Source organism: Mobula birostris, chromosome 8 (genome assembly GCF_030028105.1).
Source record: "Mobula birostris isolate sMobBir1 chromosome 8, sMobBir1.hap1, whole genome shotgun sequence".
NCBI lineage: Eukaryota > Metazoa > Chordata > Chondrichthyes > Myliobatiformes > Myliobatidae > Mobula > Mobula birostris.
In genome coordinates, this window is record NC_092377.1 from 69,834,531 (window position 1) to 69,856,475 (window position 21,945).

At 39.3% G+C, this 21,945-nt stretch overlaps 1 protein-coding gene across 3 annotated transcripts in view; it reads right to left on the reverse strand.

Annotated features, from left to right (window-relative positions):
• Window positions 1-21,945, reverse strand: part of LOC140201383 (E3 ubiquitin-protein ligase pellino homolog 1) — a 47,897-nt gene that overhangs the window by 5,684 nt on the left and 20,268 nt on the right. For all 3 annotated transcript variants that reach the window (XM_072265417.1, XM_072265414.1, XM_072265416.1), the window contains exons 3-4: window positions 10,730-10,859; window positions 6,032-6,133 (exon numbers count right to left, since the gene is read on the reverse strand). In XM_072265417.1, coding sequence (XP_072121518.1) covers window positions 6,032-6,133; window positions 10,730-10,859 — 232 coding nt within the window. The remainder of the gene's footprint in view (window positions 1-6,031; window positions 6,134-10,729; window positions 10,860-21,945) is intronic.

A 21,945-nucleotide genomic window follows, 5' to 3' on the forward strand; every position in this document is an offset into this window, starting at 1 on the left:
TTTGGGCACCCTGCATGGCAGTACTTAGTAACACCCCCTTTGGCAAGTATCACAGCTTGTAAACGCTTTTTGTAGCCAGCTGAGTCTTTCAATTGTTGTTTGGGAGATTTTCACCCATTCTTCCTTGCAAAAGGCTTCTAGTTCTGTGAGATTCTTGGGCCGTCTTGCATGCACTGCTCTTTTGAGGTCTATCCACAGATTCTCGATGATGTTTAGGTCAGGGGACTGTGAGGGCCATGGTAAAACCTTCAGCTTGCGCTTCTTGAGGTAGTCCATTGTGGATTTTGAGGTGTGTTTAGGTTCATGATCCTGTTGTAGAAACCATCGCCTTTTCATCTTCGGCTTTTTTTTTTTTTTTTTACAGACGGTGTGATGTTTGCTTCCAGAATTTGCTGATATTTAATTGAATTCATTCTTCCTTCTACCAGTGAAATGTTCCCCGTGCCACTGGCTGCAACACAAGCCCAAAGCATGATCGATCCACCCCCGTGCGTAACAGTTGGAGAGGGGTTCTTTTCATGAAATTCTGCACCCTTTTTTCTCCAAACATACCTTTGCTCATTGCAGACAAAACGTTCTATTTTAACTTCATCAGTCCACAGGACTATTTCCAAAATGCATCAGGTTTGTTTAGATGTTCCTTTGAACCTTTTGAATAGAACCACTTACCAGAAGGGGGACCCTATCCACAGTTAGTTCCCTCTATGACCCTTAAGGAATCTTGAGTCCAGTGGTGTTAACTGCCAAGAAGATCCTACAAGACCAATGCAGGTAAGGGCTTAGTTGGGATGATGCCATACCAACATCAGTCGCTTGTGAGTGGACAAGTTGGCTGGAGGAACTTTGCCAAGGAAGTTGAAGATAGCTAGATATTTGAACCCTTGAATATTGGTGAAGCCAATGGTGTGCTTTAGCACCATTTTACAGGCACAAGTGAAAATAGTTATGGAGTAATGACTTACCTATTGTTGCATGACACGTGTTCAAAGGTGCACTGTGCTTTTATTATAGAAAAATCTATGTAGCTCCTTTGAAGTCATTTTCTATCCCTCATGGGAGCTCATTGCTGTTATGGTGGCAAGCCTATGGACACATTGTGAAAAAAGAAGTTGCATATGCAGCTTTAGGACTCTTTTTTGGACTGATAGTACTTCTGTGTTGAAATAGATTAAGAATGAAACTTCCAGGTTCCGAACCTTCATCGCTGACAGAGTTTCAGAAATTAAGGTCTCACGGGTATATCAGAGGTACGTGAATACTTCAAGCAACCCTGCACATGTGGTCTCTAGAGCAGGGGAGCAGGGGAGCAGGGGTCCTCAACTTTTTTTTGCACCGCGGACCAGTTTAATAACCGGCCAGCCGCCGGGGGGGGGGGGGGGGGGTGGGTGTTAATCACAACCGGAATATAGGTGATAAGGAGAACAGCCAGAGGTCGTGCTACATATTGGTACCAACGACATCGATAGGAAAAGTGAGGAGGTCCTGAAAACAGACTACAGGGAGTTAGGAAAGAAGTTAAGCAGGACCTCAAAAGGTAGTAATCCCAGAATTACTGCCTGTGCCACGTGACAGTGAGTATAGGAATAGAATGAGGTGGAGGATAAATGCGTGGTTGAGGGATTCGAGCAGGGGGCAGGAATTCAGATTTCTAGATCATCAGGACCTCTTCTGGGGCAGGAGTGACCTGTACAAAAAGGACGGGTTGCACTTGAATCCGAGGGGGACCAATAGCCTGACGGGAAGGTTTGCTAAGGCAATTGGGGAGAGTTTAAACTAGAATTACTGCGGGGCATGAACCGAACTGAAGTGACTGAGGAAAGGGAGGTTGGCTCACAAATAGAGAAAGCTTGGAAACAGTGCGAAACAGAGGATAGGCAGGTGATAAGAGAAGGGACGCGCTCACAGCGATGGTTTGAGATGTTGTCTATTTTAATGCGAGTATTATGAAGAAAGCGGATTAGCTTAGAGCGCGAATTAGCACTTGGAGCTACATTGTTGTGGCCATTACAGAGACTTGGATGGTGCAGGGGCAGGAATGGCTACTTCAAGTACCAGGGCCAGAAATTAAATAAGATTTTTAATCCCCCCCCCCCCCCCCCCCCCGCCAAGCTGGCTCACATTACGGAGGAGCACTGGAGAGATTGATTAGGTTGATAAGAAAGGTTCTCAATTCTACCATGAAGGTGCAAAATCTTGAGATCCAGAGTTTCCATACAGTTCTTCGTGAAGTGGAAACTATATCAATGGTCATCTGATTACGAAAGAATCATTCAATCCCAATGATTTGGAAGAGTTAACACCCAGTCATCTGTTGCTTCTCAAGACCTCACCACCCTTATCATCAGGAAAATTCTGAAAGGAGGATGGTTATGCTTGTTGTAGATGAAAACAAGTCCAATACATGTCCAACTTGTACTGAAAACTGTGGGTCATGGAATATTTATTCCAGCACAGAAACACAACAAATGGTCAATATGAAATGCAATTTCCTCCCAGAAGATTTTGTGCTTTTGTTGATAACACAGCATCTTGAAACTTATGGATTATGGGAAGAATCATTCAAGTTTTTTCAGACAGAAAAGGATTTGTGTAACAGGTACGCATCAAGGCCGAGACCAGCTCTTTAGATTGGCCTATAATCAAGATTTTCTTCTATAGGAGGTAGAGGTTTGAGGCTGGACTAAGTGCTAGTAACCTCTGACCTAGATGAGTGTAGTATGACTTGCCTGGAAGAAGAAAGAGGACATTTGTGTGAATGTTAAGATTTCATGTCTCCTGTGTTTTGGTAGTATGTAGTTGTAATTATTATAGTACAATAATTAGGAGGCTGGTATGTATGAGTCATGCATCTGTTTTCAATCTTCATTGTAGTGTGTGTTGCACATTTATTATGGGTTGGAGCATATATATTCATGCTTTGTTCTTGGCAGTTTAGTACTGGGGACCGACAGATGTCATTTCTTTCATTGACCATTTGATTACACTTAATTTCGTTTAATTACATTTGAAGTCGCTTAACTCTTTAACTTTGATCAAATCCGCTTAAGTACATTTAATATTGCTAGTCTTAGTTTCAGAAATTGGATCACTTCAAAATTGTTGTTTTGCTAGTTACAATACATGATTGAATATATTTCTTCAACTTTGTGAAACATTATTATTGGATTGATTGGAGGGTGCATCAGACAAGGATAACAATCTGTGGGAACGCCAGCAGCAACATTCATTTCTTCAAGTTTGTCGCTACAGGAAGGTTGGACAAACTCCACAGATGAACTAGGAGGTACGTCGTCTGCTGAAGGCTAGATCTGTGGCATTCAAGTCTGGCAAAAGAGGCATTTTGAAAGGGTTTGGAGGTGACATCGGATGTACGACAACTCTGGCAGGGTTTGCAAGACATTACTTCCTACAAAGCGAAACCCAATAGCATGAATGGCAGCAATGCTTCACTACCAGATAAACTCAACACCTTCTATGCCTGCTTTGAAAGGGAGAATATAACTACAGGTATGAAGATCCCTGCTGCACCTGATGTCCCTGTGATCTCTATCTCAGAGGCTGATGTTAGGCTGTCTTTAAAGAGAGTGAACCCTCGCAAGGCTGAAGGTCCCAATGGAATACCTGATAAGGCTCTGAAAACCTGTGCCAACCAACTAGTGGGAGTATTCAAGGACATTTTCAACCTCTCACTGCTACGGGCAGAAGTTCCCACTTGCTTCAAAAAGGCAACAATTATACCAGTGCTTAAGAAGAATAATGTGAGCTGCCTTAATGACTATTGCCCGGTAGCACTCACATCTACAGTGATGAAATTCTTTGAGAGGTTGGTCATGACTGGACTGAACTCCTGCCTCAGCAAGGACCTGGACCCATTGCAATTTGCCTATCGCCACAATAGGTCAACGGCAGACGTAATCTCAAAGGCTCTTCACATGGCTTTAGACCACCTGGACAACACAAACACCTATGTCAGGATGCTGTTCATCGACTATAGCTCAGCATTTAATACCATCATTCTCACAATCCTGACTGAGAAGTTACAGACCCTGGGCCTCTGTACCTCCCTCTGCAATTGGATCCTCAACTTCCTAACCGGAAGACCACAATCTGTGCAGATTGGTGATAACATATCCTCCTCACTGACTATCAACACTGGTGCACCTCAGGGATGTGTGCTTAACCCATTGCTCTACTCTCTATGTACACATAACTGTGTGGCTAGGCCTAGCTCAAATACCATCTATAAATTTGCTGACGATACAACCATTGTCGTTAGAACCTCAGGTGGTGACAAGAAGGCATACATACAGGAGCGAGATATGCCAATTAGTGGAATGATGTCGCACAACAACCTGGCATTCAACGTCATTAAGACAAAAGAGCTGATTGTGGACTTCAGGAAGGGTAAGGCGAAGGAACACACACCAATCATTATAAAGGGATCAGAAGTGGAGAGAGTGAGCAGTTTCAAGTTCCTGGGTGTCAACATCTCTAAGAATCCAACCTGGTCCCAATATATCGATGTCGTTATAAAGGAGGCAAGACAGCGATTATACTTCATTAGGAGCTTGAAGAGATTTGGTATGTCAACAAATACACTCAAAAACTTCTACAGATGTACCATGGAGAGCATTCTGACAGGCTGCATCAGTCTGATATGGAGGGGCTACTGCACAGGACCAAAAAAAAACTGCAAATGGTTGTAAATTTAGCCGGCTCCATCTTGAGTACTAAGGTACAAAGTACCCAGGACATCTTCAAGGATCAGTGTCTCAGAAAGGCAGCGTCCATTATTAAGGACCTCCAGCACCCAAGGCATGCCCTTTTCTCATTGTTAACATCACAGAGGTACAGAATCCTGAAGGCACACACTCAGCAATTCATAAGCAGCTTCTTCCCCTCTGCCATCTGATTCCTAAATGGACATTGAACCTTGAACACTAACTCACTTTTTTAAATATATATTATTTCAGGTTTCTTTTTTGCACAATTTTAATCTATTCAACATACGTATACTGTAATTGATTTACTTATTTTCTTCTATATTATGCATCGCATTGAACTGCTGCTGCTAAGTTAACGAATTTCACGACACATGCTGGTGATAACAAACTTGATTCTGAACTTGTTTGTTTTTCTCTGGAGCAGCAGAGGCTAAGGGAAGATTTGACAGACATTTATAAGATTATGAAAAGGTATAGTATCTTTCTCCCAAAGTTGAAATAGCTACTACAGGGCATGCATTTAAGGTGGAAGCGGTTAAACAGTGATGGGTACCGAGGTAGTACTGCCAGGGGAGGCAAATATGAGAGAGGCATTCAAGAGGCTCTTTTTGATATGCTTATGAATGTGTAAGAAAAAGAAGGACAAACAAGGATGGATTAGCTTAACTGAGCATTGGATTACTAATTTAATTAGTTCGGCACAACACTAAGTCAAAGTGTCTGCTCGTGTTGTTCTGTGTAATACAACACAAAAATACAATATCATCCAAAACTTGTCAAATTTTATCATAAATTACAATCCCACTTTGCAACATTTAGTATTTGAAAGTTTGGAACTGATCCCTTGATGTATAATTAGCAATATACATCTTTAAAACATTACTGCATTAAGCAATCCTATCAACTGATGATTTTGTTTAAAACTATGTAAAATAACAAACATAATGCCAAGATTGCAATGCAACAAGTTAACTCAATTTCTAAAACAAGTTCTTTAAAAACAGATTTTTAAAAAATTTATAAATTGTCAGAAATTGAGTGGGTTTGTCCAGTAAACAAGGCAACACTGATAATCAACTACTGAAATGCTGCTGTTGATTCTGGAATAAGTAGAATGATGATACAGAATTAAATCCCATATTCATGCGAGTTGAATGAAATATTTCTTTTTTAATTTCTTGGTGCAATGATAAACTGTGGTGAAATAATCTCATTTATGGAACTGAAAGATGGCTTTTTAAACTACTGGTTAAATCACTTTCGAAAATATACGCTCTTAAAGCCCAAAAAATCTGAACGGTGCTTACCTGAAACATATCCGTATTGTTGTCATGTGTATATTCCACCACCACTGTCTGAGCTCGAGACAATGTATATGAAATACTGTGTTGGTCCTTGTTGCTTATTGCCTATACAAAATAAATTGAAAAGGAAAATGTGAAACTAAATAAACTATTTCCAGCATATACATCTTACAAATTTAAAATAGGTCTGTATGCAACACAATCATAATTAATTCCTACTAAACTGCATAATAGAACAAATACTGATCCAAGAATTTGCAGCATCTACAACTACAAAAGTTGGAGCATCTCTCAACCTGGATCAAATTGGATTTTGATCCAATAGGGAAAAAGCATGGAAACACCAGTATAATTAGTTCCAGAGCAGTCAACAACTGCCAAACAGCACATTAGCTACTTCAAACTCTTGTGCTCACTTTACATTTGGATTGAGTTTTTGAAAGTGCTAGTCAAAAGATGTTTTTTTAAGAAAAGGAAAGCAGGGGAAGACATGGAATAAGAATACAATTGATGCTGTTAATCATGAATGTGGCCTTAGCGTTGATTCTAATTTCTCCAGATTATTTTGACTCCAGTGTGAAAGCAATTTAGCCTTTCATCAAAATATCCAATTGAAAACAAAAATACAAATTAGAGATACTGGAAACCAAAAGTAAAAAAAATACTGAAAATGCTAAATAGGTGAGGTCACATCCAAGTAGAGAAATAAAGTCCTTAATTCAGGCCGATGACTTCTCACTGAAATACTTCCACTGTTATACCCTTTGTATTTCAAGCTATTTATTCTATCTCACTTCCTGAGGTGTCTGCATTTTAGCCAGAGAACTACAGTAGAGAAAAAGGCCCTTCAGGTCTGTGCAGAAGTATTGAAACTGACTACTCCCATCGACCTGCACTGGGACCATAGCCCTCCATACCCCTACCTATCCAAACTTCTCTTAAACATTGAAATACAGCTTGCATGCACCACTTGTGCTGGCAGCTTGTTCCACACTCTCATGACCCTCGAGTGAACTTTCTACTCATGCTCCCCTTATACTTCTCACATTTCACCCTTAACCCATGACTTCAGTGGAAGTTCATTCCAACCTCAGAAAAAAAATCTGCATTTACCCTCGCTATACCCCTAACTTTATAAACCTTTCAAATCTCCCCTCAAATCTTCTATGTACCAAAGAATAAAGTCCTAAACTATCCAATCTTTCCTTATTACTCAGTTCTTCAGTCCCTGCCACATCCTCATAAATTTTCTCTGTACACTTCCAATGAATTATGAACCAGTATTGCAAGATCTCTTTGGCCTACTGTACTCAATGCCTTACTGTTCATTGTTTAACACCTACCCTGTTTGGTCCTACTGAACAGCAAAACCTCACACTTGTCTGCATTAAATTTCATCTGCCATTTTTCAGCCCATTTTTCCAGTTGATGCAGATCTCTCTGCAAGCCATTATAGCCTTCCTCACCAACCACTACATACCCAATCTTGGTGTAATGCACATTAGTGACCCCATTAGTGACAGCCTTTAGTCAGAGACAACCATCAACTTCCACTCTTTGGTTTCTCCCACAAAGCCAATGATTTACAACTTCATCTTGAATGCTAAGCAAATGAACCTTCTTGACCCACCTCCTATGCAGAACCTTGTCAAATGCCTTGCTAACATCCATGTATACAACATCCACTCGAAAAATTGCTAGATATGACCTACCATGCACAAAGTCATGCAAACTATCCCTAATCAGTCCATGCCTATCCAAATACATATGTATCCAGTCCCTTCGAATACCTGCTAATAACTTTCCCAATACTGATGTCAGGCTCACCGGCCTATAATTTCTTGGCTTATTCTTAGAGCTTTTCTTAAACAGCGGAACAACATTAGCTATCCTCCAATCTACAGTAGCTCACCTGTTGCTAAGGATGATTTAAGTGTTTCTGCTTGGGCCCCTGCAATTTCTGCACTTGCTTCCCAAAGGGTCCAAAGGAACATCTCATCAGGCCCTAGGGATTTATCCATCCTAATTTGCCTCAAGACAGCAAACACCTCTTCTGTAATCTGTACAGGTTCCATGACCTCTCTGCAGTTTTGCCTCACTTCTATAGACCATGTCTGCCACCCAAGTACGTACATGCAAAAAATCCATTTAAGATCTCCCCCCATCGCTTTCGGCTCCGTACATAGATTACCATCCTGATCTTCTGATGACCAATTTTGTCCCTTGCTCTTAAGTTACTCTTTTACTCTTAAGTTACCTGTAGAATCCCTTCAGATTCTCCTTTGCTAGGGCAAACTCATGCCTTCTTTTAGCCCTCCTGATTTCTTTGTGTTCTCTTGCATTTCTTATACCCCATAAGTACCTCATTTGCACTTACCTGTCGAAACCCATTGGGCGCCTTTTTCCTTTCTTAACCAGGGCCTCTATTTCTTGAAAGCCAAGGTTCCCTGAACCTGTAATCATATTTTTTTTCTAACAAGCAACTACGAGCTTTGTACTTCCAAAATTTCACTTTTGAAAGCTTCCCACTTATCAAGAACACCTTTGCCAGAAAACAGCCTACCTCAATCCACACTTCCCAGATCATTTCTGATCCCATCAAAATTGGCCTTTCTTCAATTTAGAATCTCAACCTGTGGACCAGACATATCTTTTTGCATACTTACTTTGAAACTTATGGCATTATGGTCATTAGATGCAAAGTGCTCCCCTACACAAACTTCTGTCACCTGCCCTGTCTCATTCCCTAACAGAAGATCAAGTATCACACGCTCTCTGGTTGGGACTTCTATATACTGATTAAGGAAACTTTCCTGAACACATTTGACAAACTTTATCCCATCTAGTCCTTTCAGATTGTGAATCCCAGTCAGCATGTGGAAAGTTAAAATTGCATACTATAACAACTTCTATGTTTCATGAAACCCTCTGATCTCTCTATCAATTTGTTCATCTAACTCCCACAGACTGTTGGGTGGTCTATAATATAAGCCCCATTAACATGGTTATACCTTTCTTATTCCTCAGTTCCACCCATCAAGCCTCACTAGACAAATTCTCCAGTCTGTCCTGACTGAGCACTGCCATGACATTTTCCCGAGTAGTAACACAACCCCGGCAACTTTAATCCCTCCCATTCTATCATATCTAAAACAACAGGAACACGAAATATTGAGCTGCCAGTCCTGCCCCTCCTGCAACCAGGTCTCGCCAATGGCTACAATTTCACAATTCTGTGTGTTGATCCATGCCCTGAGCTCATCTGCCACTCCCAAAATACTTCTTGTATTGAAATATATGCAGATCAAGACATTCGTCACACCTCTGAACCTTTTGATTCTTAACTTCATCTGAGGTCTTAACATGTCTCCACAACCTCTCCACTGTCTGTTTTGACACTCTGGCTCCCATCCCCTGCAACTCTAGCTTAAACCCCCTCCACCACTAACAAATCTGCCTGCTAGGTTACAAGTCCCTCGCCAGTTCAGGTGTAAACCTTCTCTTCTGTACAGGTCATACCTTCCCTGGAAAAGAACCAATGATCCAAAAATCTGATGCCCTCCCTCCTACACTAACACCTCAGCCACGTGTTAAAATGCATGATCTTCCTATTTCTGGCCTCACTAGCATGTGGCACAGGCAGCAAACCTGAGGTCACAACCCTGGAGATCCCATTCTTTAACTTAGCATCCAGCTCCCTGAACTCACTTTGCAGAACCTCCTTATTCTTCCTACCCATGTTACTGGTACCTACTTGGACCACGACCTCTGGCTGCTCACCCTCCCACTTAAGAATGCTGAGGACTTGATCCGAGATGTCCTACAGCACGGCACCTGGGAGGCAACATAGCATCCAGGAATCCCATTCTCATCCAGAGAACTTCCTTTCTATTCCCCAAATTAATGAATCCTCTATTGCCACAACTTGCCTCTTCTACTCCTTCTGAGTCAGAGCACCACACAGTATCTGCAGAGGTACACTTGAGGGAGGCAGCCACAGGGATACTTGGCATTGTTTTTTTAAAAAAAAACTCCTTTCCCCTTCCTGCTGTCACAAAGATTCTTATGTCCTACACCTTGGGTGCAACTACCTCTCCGTATGTCCTATCTACTACACTTGCAGCCTCCTGAATGATCCGCAGTTCATCCAGTTTCAGCTCCAGCTCCTTAATGCTTTGATTGCTTCCAAAACATAGCTAGCTTTGACTTCTAAGTATCCAAATGTGATCAAATCACATCATTATCATCCTTTACTAACAGCATTCAGGAGCATTCTGGAATGCAAAAAAAAAGTTCAATCGTAAATAATTACTTAAATTGCACTCTTATCACCTTATGCCCACAGCTTCCAAGTAGCATGTGAACACATAGCAAGCTCAGAAGCGTCTCAACATGAAACACTGACCTGTCTATTTCCTTCTCAGATGCTGCCTGGCTCATTGCGTTCCATCAGCATTTTGGTTTTTCCCCTTCCAAAGTGGCAAGCTGTTTAATTTCTTAACATAAACAGCTATGTCTCTCCCTCTCTCACACATCTTAAGTCAAAGTCCAACAAATAAAAACTAAGCCCAAAATAAAAGTTCATATTCTTGATCTAGTCCACTTACTTTGCCCTCTGTATAAAGTCTCTAAAGTAAACTTTATAGTTCAAGAAAATGACATGTTAATTATCAATTAGAAATTACAACTTTGAAGACATACTTTCTCTGCTTGAGGTGTGCAGGTGACGTGCACTGTGCTTGGTTTCACCCCATTTGGTTTTGGTCTTTTGAATAAAGCAAATCTGCTTTTTCTTCGTCCTCTGTCTCCATTTGGCAGAGATCCATTGTACCTTATAGAATAGAAAATCAACTGTAAATAAAATGTGAAATAATCAAAACTTGCCCTGAAACTTTAACACAGGGGTCCCCACCCTTTTTTGCACCGCGGACCGGTTTAATATTGACAATATTCATGAGGACTGGCCAACCTGGGGGGTGGGGGGGGGGGGGTCAAGTAGGGTTAAACTCACCTCAACGTCTTTTACAGTTAGGGTTGCCAACTTTCTCACTCCCAAATAAGGGACAAAAGGGAAGCCTTGCATGGGCACCTGTGTTGTGTGCGCATGCGTGTACATGCCAATTTTTTTCCACAAATTGGTTTTGGCTTAATCTTCCTGACTACACTGTACATACATTATTTCTTTATATAGGCTATGTATTTATCATATCATTCCTGCTTTTACTATATGTTTGTGTTATTATAGATTTTGTGTGTTATTTGGTAGGTTATTTTTTGGGTCTGGGAACGCTCAAAAATTTTTCCCATATAAATTAATGGTAATTGCTTCTTCGCTTTATGCCATTTCAGCACAAAAAGTTTCATAGGAACGCTGTACCTTTGCTGGGGAAATACGGGACAAAGGCAGTCCCATATGGGACAAACCAATTTAGCCCAATATACAAGATCACACATCAAAGTTGCTGGTGAACGCAGCAGGCCAGGCAGCATCTGTAGGAAGAGGTGCAGTCGACGTTTCAGGCCGAGACCCTTCGTCAGGACTAACTGAAGGAAGAAGGGTCTCGGCCTGAAACGTCGACTGCACCTCTTCCTACAGATGCTGCCTGGCCTGCTGCGTTCACCAGCAACTTTGATGTGTGTTGCTTGAATTTCCAGCATCTGCAGAATTTCTGTTGTTTGCAATATACAAGATGTCCCGTCAAATACGGGACAGTTGGCAACCCTTATGTTCAAGTTCAACAGTGCGTTATAGGGAATGAGGAAAGGTGCAGCTGACTCATATGGTTTCCTTGCGGCCCAGTAGCACATACTTTGCGGCCCGGTGGTTGGGGACCGCTGCTTTAACACATTACGCTCCAGTTGCAAGACACTCATGCCCAACTATGCTTTACTATGATTAGAACAGACCTCCATGTGGAACCTTAAAAGATATTTTGCAAGCAAGCTTAGAAAAACAATTAAACAATTCATGTCTAAAGACATGTAGACCTCCAGGAATGATCGCACTAGGTCACGGGAGGTCATCAACAGGAATTGTGGTTACCACCATCAACTGTATTCAAGTACAAAATCATTTAACCCAGCAGCACTTCAGTTCCATAGAAGGATATTTAACAGTCTAAAGATAACTTATGTCCATCCAGTACAGTTGCACTGTGCTTGCATTCACATTAAAGGAAGTCTCTATTAGAGGTCTTTCACTTACAACTCCAGGTGCAAAAACCCTCCACCAAAACTGAAGAAAATGATAGTGGTATCAAAAACAAGACAACTTTAAGAGAGAAAGATTTTAAGGGAATCTGGTGGGGGGAGGGTTGCTAAAACAAAAAAGCTGCTTGTGGTGGCAACATTAGATACAATTCCTATATTTGGGAGGCACTTACTCAAACACATCAACAGGCAAGGCTATAAAGGATTCATGGCACAAGGAGATAATTTATTGACAGAGAATTGAGATTCAAAAAAAACTACATTCTGGTATGAAGATATCAGAAGTTTGTTGGTAAAACAAGAAATGGGAGAAATATACATACAAAAATTCAGGATGCATTCATGAAAACCAGCACGTCTAAATTCCTGGAACTATATTTAAGCACACAGTAGTGAAAGTATTCACTTGATTATGGGACACATAGGCTTGCTAATATCAGAGATTCTGACATAGCGAATGTCTGAAGTTTCAGACTAGCAAAATTTCAACTCCAATAAATTCATCAATGTCGGCTGGTGAAATGATCGGAAGGCATGATGTGCCGGGGATATAAACAGTAATTTCTACACTTTTCTCCATAAAGAAACCTGTATTTCATCTTCACAAATTCTTATCCTACCAGTCTCATTGTTGTCAGTAAACTTCAAAGTAAATTTATTATCCACCATATACAACCCTGAGAATCATTTTGTGGGTATACTCAAAGCCACAAAATAACCATAATAGAGTCAATGAAAGACAGTACCAACTCAAGCATTCAACCAGTGTACAAAATACAACAAACTGCAAATACAAAAAAAAAAACAATACATAAGCAATAAATAACAAGAACATGAAATGAAGAATCCTTGAAAGTGAGTCTACTGGGTGTGGGAACATTTCAATGATGGGACAAGTGAAGGTGAGTGAAGTTATCCCCTTTGGTTCAACAGCCTGATGGTTGAGGAGTAATAACTGTTCTTAAACATGGTGGTGCGAGTCCTGAGGCTCTAGTACCTTCCTCCTGATGGCAGCATCATGAGAAGAGAGCATGGGCTGTATGGTGGAGGCCCCTGATGATGGATGCTGTTTTCCAGCAATAGCGATTCCTGTGGATGTGCTCAATGGTGGGGAGGGCTTTACCCATGATGGACTGGGCCGTATCCACTAGTTGCTGTAGGATTCTGTTCAAGGGCATTGGTGTTTCCATACCAGGTTGTGATGCATCTTTATATACACCTTTAGAAGCTTGTCAAATTCTTCGATGTCAGAGGAACTCTTTAGAAAGTAGGGGCACTACCACGCTTTCTTCATAATTGCACTTGTGTGCTGGGCCCAGGATAAGTCCTCTGAAATAATAACACCAAGGAGTTTAAAGTTGCTGACCCTCTCTACCTTTGTTCGTCCAATGAGGACTGGCTCATGGACCTACAGTTTATTTTTCCTATGGTCAAATAATCAGCTCCTTGGTCTTGCCAACAGCTTATTGTTATGGCACCAATCATCCAGATTTTCAATGTCCATTCTATATACTGATTTATCACCACCTTTGCTTCAGCCTAGAACAGTTGAGTTGTCAGTAAACTTGAAAATGGCATTGGAGCTGCCCTTAGCCACACAGGCATAAGTGTGAAGGGAACAGAGCAGGGGGCTCTTGTGGTTGCCAAGCTGAACTGAGCTTGCAAGTGAGGATATCTAGAATCCAACTGCAGGAGGTACTGAGGCCAAGGTCTTGGAGCTTATTGATTAGTTTTGAAGGCTGATGGTATTGAATGCTGAGCTGCAGTCAATAAAAAGCACCATGATGTATGTATCTTCATTGTCCAGATGTTCCAGGGTTGAGTGAGGAGCCACCAGATGCATCTGCTGTGGACCTGTTACTCTGGCAGGCAAATTGGAGCGGACCTACATCACTTCATGCAGGAGTTGATACATTTTATCACCAACCCCTCAAAACAAATGAGGAAGCAAGTGCTATTGAGTGATAGTCACCATGTTCTTCTTGGACAACAGTATAACTGTAGCCATCTTGAAGCAGGTGGGTACCTCAGACTGCCGAAGCAAGTGGTTAATAGATCTCAGTGAACACTCTAGCCAGTTGATCAGCACAGGTCTTCAGTACTGGGCCAGGTACCCTGTCTAGACTGGATGCTTTTTCTGAAGGCTGCTTGCACATCAGCCTCAGAGATTGAAATCATACGATTATAGGGACTTCCAGAGTTTGTGATAGTTCTCCATGTATTCTTTCTTTCTTTCTTTTTAAATCTTTTTATTGAATAAGTATACAAAAAGATAAGCCATATAGGCACTAATACACTGTTAGAATATAATAAAATTACAGGAGATATTAATACAAAAAATGATACAATATAATTTAAACATAACGTACCAAGGTAACATAATAGTATACTAATTTTAATATATATATCAATAGAGAAAAGGAAAAAAACCCACCCTGCAACTAACTAAAAGCAAAGCAAAGCAATGGGCTAACTTGAAACCAGAGTTAAAAAACTTAAAATCACGTCCTCAATCCCGACCTCCATTAAAAACACTAAAAAAAAAGGGTATATATTACATTAAATGAAAATATTGAATAAAAGATCTCCAGGTCTGTTCAAATTTAAATGAGGAATCATAAAGATTGCTTCTAATTTTCTCCAAATTCAAGCATAATATCGTCTGAGAAAACCAAAAAAAGGTAGTTGGAGCATTAAGCTCTTTCCAATGTTGTAAAATACATCTTTTCGCCATTAAAGTAAGAAATGCAATCATTCTACGGGCTGAAGGAGAAAGATTACTGGCAATTTTAGGTAGTCCAAAGATAGCAGTAATAGGGTGAGGAGAGATATCTATATTCAATACCTTGGAGATAATATTAAAAATGTCTCTCCAAAAAGTTTCCAGAGTAGGACAAGATCAAAACATATGAGTTAAAGAGGCTATCTGCCCCGGACATCTATCACAAAAAGGATTAATATGAGAATAAAAGCGAGCTAATTTATCTTTGGACATATGTGCTCTATGAACAACTTTAAATTGAATTAGGGAATGTTTAGCACAGATAGAGGAAGTATTGACTAATTGTAAAATCTGCCCCCAGTCATCCACGGAAATGATAATCCCCAATTCCTGTTCCCAATCTACCCTAATCTTATCAAATGGAGCTTTCCTAAGTTTCATAATAATATTATAAATCATAGCCGATGCACCTTTCTGACATGGATTAAGGTTAATTATAGTATCTAAAATGTATCTAGGAGGAAGCATTGGAAAGGAAGAAAGTATAGTACTTAGGAAATTTCTAACTTGTAGATATCTAAAAAAATGTATTCTTGATAAATTATATTTATTAGATAATTGTTCAAAAGACATAAGGGAACCATCTAAAAATAAATCCAAAAACCGTGAAATACCCTTAGTCTTCCAAATTTGAAAAGCACGATCCGTAAAAGAGGGAGGAAAAAATGTTACCTAAAATAGGAATCGCTAGCCCAAATTGGTTAAGATCAAAAAATTTTCTGAATTGAAACCAAATACGTAAGGTATATTTAACTATCGGGTTAGATACCTGTTTAAGGCGTTTCAAATCAAAAGGAAGAGAGGAACCTAAAATAGAGCCAAGTGTATAACGCTGAATAGATTGTAATTCCAATGCTACCCATTTAGGAATGGATAGTATAACCTGGTCAAGTAACCACAATTTCATATGTCGAATATTAATTGCCCAATAATAAAATCTAAAGTTAGGTAATGCTAAACCTCCATCTCTCTTAGCTTTCTGTAAATGTATTTTACCCAGTCTCAAGTTTTTATTTTGCCAAATAAATGAAGAAATTTTGGAGTCAACTTTATCAAAAAAAGATTTTGGAACAAAAATTGGTAATGCCTGAAATATATATAAAAATGTTGACAAAAACATCTTAACTGCATTAATACGACCAATCAAAGTTAAATATAAAGGAAACCATTTAGATGAAAGTTGAATAATATGGTCAATTAAGGGTAAAAAGTTAATCTTAAATAAATCTTTGTATTTACAAGTAATTTTAATCCCAAGATATGAAAAATAATTATTAATCAATTTAAATGGAAAGTTATGATACAAGGGAAGTTGTTTATTAATCGGGAAAAGTTCACTCTTACTAAGATTTAATTTATAACCTGAAAAAAGACTAAATTGTGCTAATAAATCTAAAACAGCAGGGATGGATTTTTGAGGATTAGAAATATATAAAAGTAAGTCATCAGCATAGAGTGATATTTTATGGGACTTTAAGCCCCGAGTTATCCCAGTAATATTTGGAGATTCTCGAATGGCAATTGCAAGAGGTTCTAATGCAATATCAAATAATAAAGGACTAAGAGGACAACCTTGTCGAGTACCTCGAAAAAGAGGGAAAAAAGGTGAGCTTAAAGTGTTAGTACGGACCGAGGCCACAGGAGAATGATGTAACAGTTTAATCCAGGATATAAATTTCGAGCTAAAATTAAACATTTCAAGCACTTTAAATAAGTAAGGCCATTCTACTCTATCAAAAGCTTTCTCAGCATCTAAAGAGATAACACACTCAGGAACATTTTGTGAGGGAGTATAAACAATATTTAACAGTGTACGAATATTATAAAAAAGAGTAACGACCTTTAATAAAACCCGTTTGGTCTTCCGAAATAATAAAAGGAAGTACTTTTTCTAATCTTAACTCTAATAACTTAGAAAAAACTTTAGAATCAACATTTAATAAAGATATTGGTCTATAAGATGCACATTGAGCAGGATCTTTATCCTTCTTTAGTATTAGAGAGATTGACGCTCTATTGAAAGATTCGGGAAGTTTACCAAGTTTTAATGAAGCCTCAAAAACCCTACAGAACCAAGGGATTAATGAAGGTGCGAAACATTTATAAAATTCTACGGTAAACCCATCAGAGCCAGGAGCTTTCCCCAAATTCATAGAGAAAATAACATTCTTAATCTCATCTGTGGTAATGGGAGTATCTAACATAGAAGACATATCCTGTGAAATCTCAGGGAAGTCTAGGTTATCTAAAAAATCATTCATATATTTAGAATCTCAAGGAGACTCTGATTGATATAAGGAAGAATAAAAATCACAGAAGGTTTGATTAATCCCCGCATGATCAAGTATCAGTCGGTCATTTTGGTTATAAATCTGATTAATTTGAGATTTAGCATAATTAGACTTCAGTTGATTAGCCAACTGTTTGCCAATTTTGTCACTGTGTACATAAAATTCACCTCTTGTTTTCTTTAATTGGTTTACAATCGAGGACGAAAGTAATAAACTGTGTTCCATTTGAAGTTCAGTTCTTTGTTTATATAACTCCTCAGAAGGAGCTATAACATATTTCTTATCAATTTCCTTAATCTTGTCCGCAATTACCAACTCCTCCTGCTTCAGCTTCTTCCTCAAAGCAGCAGAATACGAGATAATCTGACCACGAATATAAGCTTTAAAAAGTATCCCAAAGAATGTTCACAGAAATATCCTCTGTATAGTTAATTGTAAAAAAAAATCAATCTGTTCATTCATAAAGTTAACAAAGTCCGAGTCCTGAAGCAACAGCGAATTAAAACGCCATTGTCTATTATTTTGTGTATTGGCCTGAATTTTAATAGAAAGCTTAAGTGGAGCATGATCCGAAATGGTTATAGAGTCATAATCACATTTAATCACTGAAGAAATAAGACAAGAGTCAATAAAGAAATAATCAATTCTTGAATAGGAATGGTGAACATGTGAAAAAAAAAGAAAAATCTTTTTCCTGAGGATGCAAAAAACGCCAAATGTCCGTCGACCCAGAAACAGAGAGGAATGAATTAATCAAAGTTGCAAATTTATTAGGTAAGGTCCGTAGAGGAGCCGAACGGTCCAAAGCTGGAGATAAACAGGTATTAAGATCTCCGCCCCAGATCAATGAAAACTCATTCAAGTTCGGGAACTGATTGAATAATGATTTATAAAATTCCGGACAGTCCATATTAGGACCATAAACATTAACCAAAACTACCTTTTTATTAAATAGTAGACCACTAACCAATAGAAATCTACCATTCGGATCAGAAATAGTATCATGTTGTATAAAAGTAACTGAGGAGTCTATAAAAATAGAGACGCCTCGAATCTTAGCATTGGAGTTCGAATGAAACTGTTGTTCCTTCCAGAATTTAAAAAAACGTAGTCTGTCCCCCCTCTGCACATGGGTCTCTTGTAAAAATAAAATTTGTGCTTTAAGTCTCCGGAACACTTTAAAAACTTTTTTTCCTTTTAATAGGATGATTAAGACCATTAGTATTCCAGGAGACAAAATTAATAATAGACTCCATAAACCCTAAAGTCAACCCGCAACAAGGAGGATTGACGATAGGCTTGACCTACGAACCCGGAAAGGGAACAGAACAAATAAGAGATACCCGGAAGAAGAACGTAACCAATACTTCAATAATGTACATAGCCCAAGAAGAAAGAAACTAAAATGTGAAGCCCCTCCCACCACCCCCCACCCCATGACCCCAAGGCTAAATCTAACGCAGACCAGCCCGAAAGAAGCAAGCACTAAAACTACCCCCATGACTTCCGGTATACGCTCTCTAAAAAAAGTGTAAATATAAAAAAGATCAGCTAATTATAAAACAGTAAAAGAATAAAAAAAGGTAACTCAATTAAAACAAACACTTAATATAACAGAGTAAAAGCCAGAAAATATAAAAAAACCGCAACAAACCCCAGACCCTATGAGTAAACAAAAAAAAAGAGATTATTAACATAAACTAGTTATAAAAACCTACAAAACAAAGTAGATTTAAAAACTACAAAATTTAAGGCCACAAAGGAAATATGTAAAATGACGGTGAGGAAGTAACCACCCAGAATCCCCTGGGGAAAAAGAAAGGAATGACGCAGTTAGAAAGAAAGTTTAGCAACCATATTAAATAATCAAAAATAAACTTTTCTGCCCATATAAGGCAAAAAAAATTAAGACTGACAAATTCACGACCTCCGATCAACGAAGATAGTTAAAAATTACGATTAAGATGTTGAAGGTGAAAATTGATCCAGATAACTCTGGGCATCCGATGGAGATTCAAAAAAACGGAGGGCTCCATCCGACGTACGAATCCTTAGACGTGCAGGGTAAAGCAGCGCTGGTTTTAAATCCATCTTGTAGAGTTCTGACATCACAGATCTGTAACGAACCCGTTGATCCCGAATTGGTTTACTGAAATCCTCCATGAATCGGAACTTAAGATCCAGAAAATCAATGTAACCTTTAGATCGAACGAAACGAAACAGTTTCTCCTTGTCTTGAAAGTAATGAAAACGTAAAATGACATGTCGAGGTTTATCTGACCTAAGCGAGTATGATGGAACTCTGTGAACACGATCCAATAACAGTGGTTGGTCAGGAAATACAGTAGGAAATGCATCTTTTAAAAGTTGAGAAAAATACTTCATAGGGTTATCAGATTCAACAGCTTCACGCACCCCAATCATTCGAAGATTCTGCCGTCGCATTCTGGATTCTATTCAGAGTTTTTAAAGGTCAGAAAGTCGAGTTTCTTCTTCATTACATTAATTGTTTCTTCGATTTTCTCCATCTTGAGCTCACTTTGTTGCGTGGATTTTTGAAGATCAGATATAGCCGACTGATGCTCCGTAATAGATATTTGTATCTTCTCGATTGAATCAGCAATTTTCTGGAAATTAATTGAAATTTCCTCATGAATCAGCTCCGTAATAGAGGTTGAAATTTCCCTTTGAATTAGCTCCGATATAGCTTTCAAAGTCACCGGTGGTTCAGTTGGAGGGAAATCGGTACCTTTCGGTCTACCCGGAGGTTTGCCGTCCTTCCCGTTTTTTCCATTCTTAGACATAGCAGACCTTAAAAACACCCAATTATCGAAGAGCCCAATTTGTTTCAAAGTATTGTAAAAGTCGATGCCTTAATGGTTAATTAAAATATAGCTGATCATAAGAAGAAAAACTCAGAGGTAATGGAGCGAGTCAAGAACGCGACTTCACTCCATGAGCGCTACCGGAAGTCCCATGTTTTGATAGTCAAAGTGAGTACAGAAGCCATTATGCTCAAATGAAAGCAAAGCCCTGCTGGTGATAGTATTTGAGCCCTGCCGCAACTGTTGAGCATCCTTCATTGATTCGTTCAGTACAGAATTGCCACTTCACTTGTGAGATGGCTTTCCAGAGACTAACTTTCTTAGTCACCAGATTTGAATGCCTCAGATCTGGCCTTCAGCAGATTATGAATCTCATGGTTCATCCAGGGCTTCTGATTGGGGAAGACTGAATGACTTTATGGAGATACACTCATCTAAACTGTTTTACTTCAGTCTGTGACAACCATGGTGCATTCATTCTGATCCACAGATGTGTCCTTGAACACAGCCCAGTCCACTGATTCAAAGCAATCCTGTGGACGATCCTTTGCCTCGAGCCATCTCCTCCTTGTCATCCTAATCTCTGGAGCTTTCTCTTTAGCCTCTGCCTGTATGCAGGTAGAAGGACATCCAAATGATCTGATTTACCAAATTGTAGTCTGGGCATGCAATGGTAAGCATTCCTCATCTTCGTATAACAGCGGACTAGTATGTTGGGACCTCTGGTGCTACAGGTTATACACTTATTGGGTAGGGCTTTCTTCAAACAAGACTGGTTGAAGTCCCCAACTGTGATTTGAAATGTGCTGGGATGGACTGTTTCTTGTTTGGAGACGGCATCAATCAGCATCTCAAGCACTTGATTATAGTCTGCCTCTGGTGATACGTTAATTGCAGTCAGGATATGGAGGAGAACTTGCTAGGTAAAAAGAACAGATGGCATTTGACCATTTGGTGTTCATGGTTGGGTGGGGGGGGGGGCAGAGAATACAAGTTTGACAAAACCACCACATGCAGATCACCACTGAGAGATTATCATGAAACACACACTTCAATCTTTTGCTTTTTCTGAATCAGCAGTTCAGTCCATTCAGGAAATCAAGAAGCCTTCTGGTTTGATCGTTGTATCGTGTTTTGGGAGAAAGCCAAGTACGGAACAACAATCTCTCATTTCCCTCCGATAATCAGATCCTCTATTTTTGTTAACGTCACAGAAATTTATAGGTTAGAAATGGGATCTGTAAGTTTATACAGAACTTAATGTGAATCAAAATAAAATGTGCATCCAATTAAGTTGATTTGGTCATCCATGTGTAAATTGTACCTCTTCACGTGTTTCTTCCTCTTTTACTTATGCTGGATTACTTTCAAAATTGTTAAAGAGGAAATTATCTTCAGAGTCTTTAAACATTACTCAAACAGGTTTTATTTAAAAGGTCTTATCTTTCAATTGAATATTTAAGTAATACATAGAACAACGCATCAATTTATTGTGGATAAGAGACACCAATCAGTACCTTTTTAAATTGACAAAAACTTAAGATTCAAAATCGAATTAGTAATAGAATAAAGCTGTCCACGCTAACCTCCCATGAAAACAGAAGAGCTCATTTCAAACACCAACAACCTGCATTTCTCGAAAACTTAACACGGGGGGAAATCATCCTTCATACTTTATGGAGGTGCAATCCATAAAATGTAGGTTGGGCTAAATGAGGTGACTGCACATTGGGCAGCTAAATTCCTAGTGAAAGAGGTGGATTTTATGCAGATTTTCTAAAGATTTGAATCCTTTTCTAAATCAGAAAA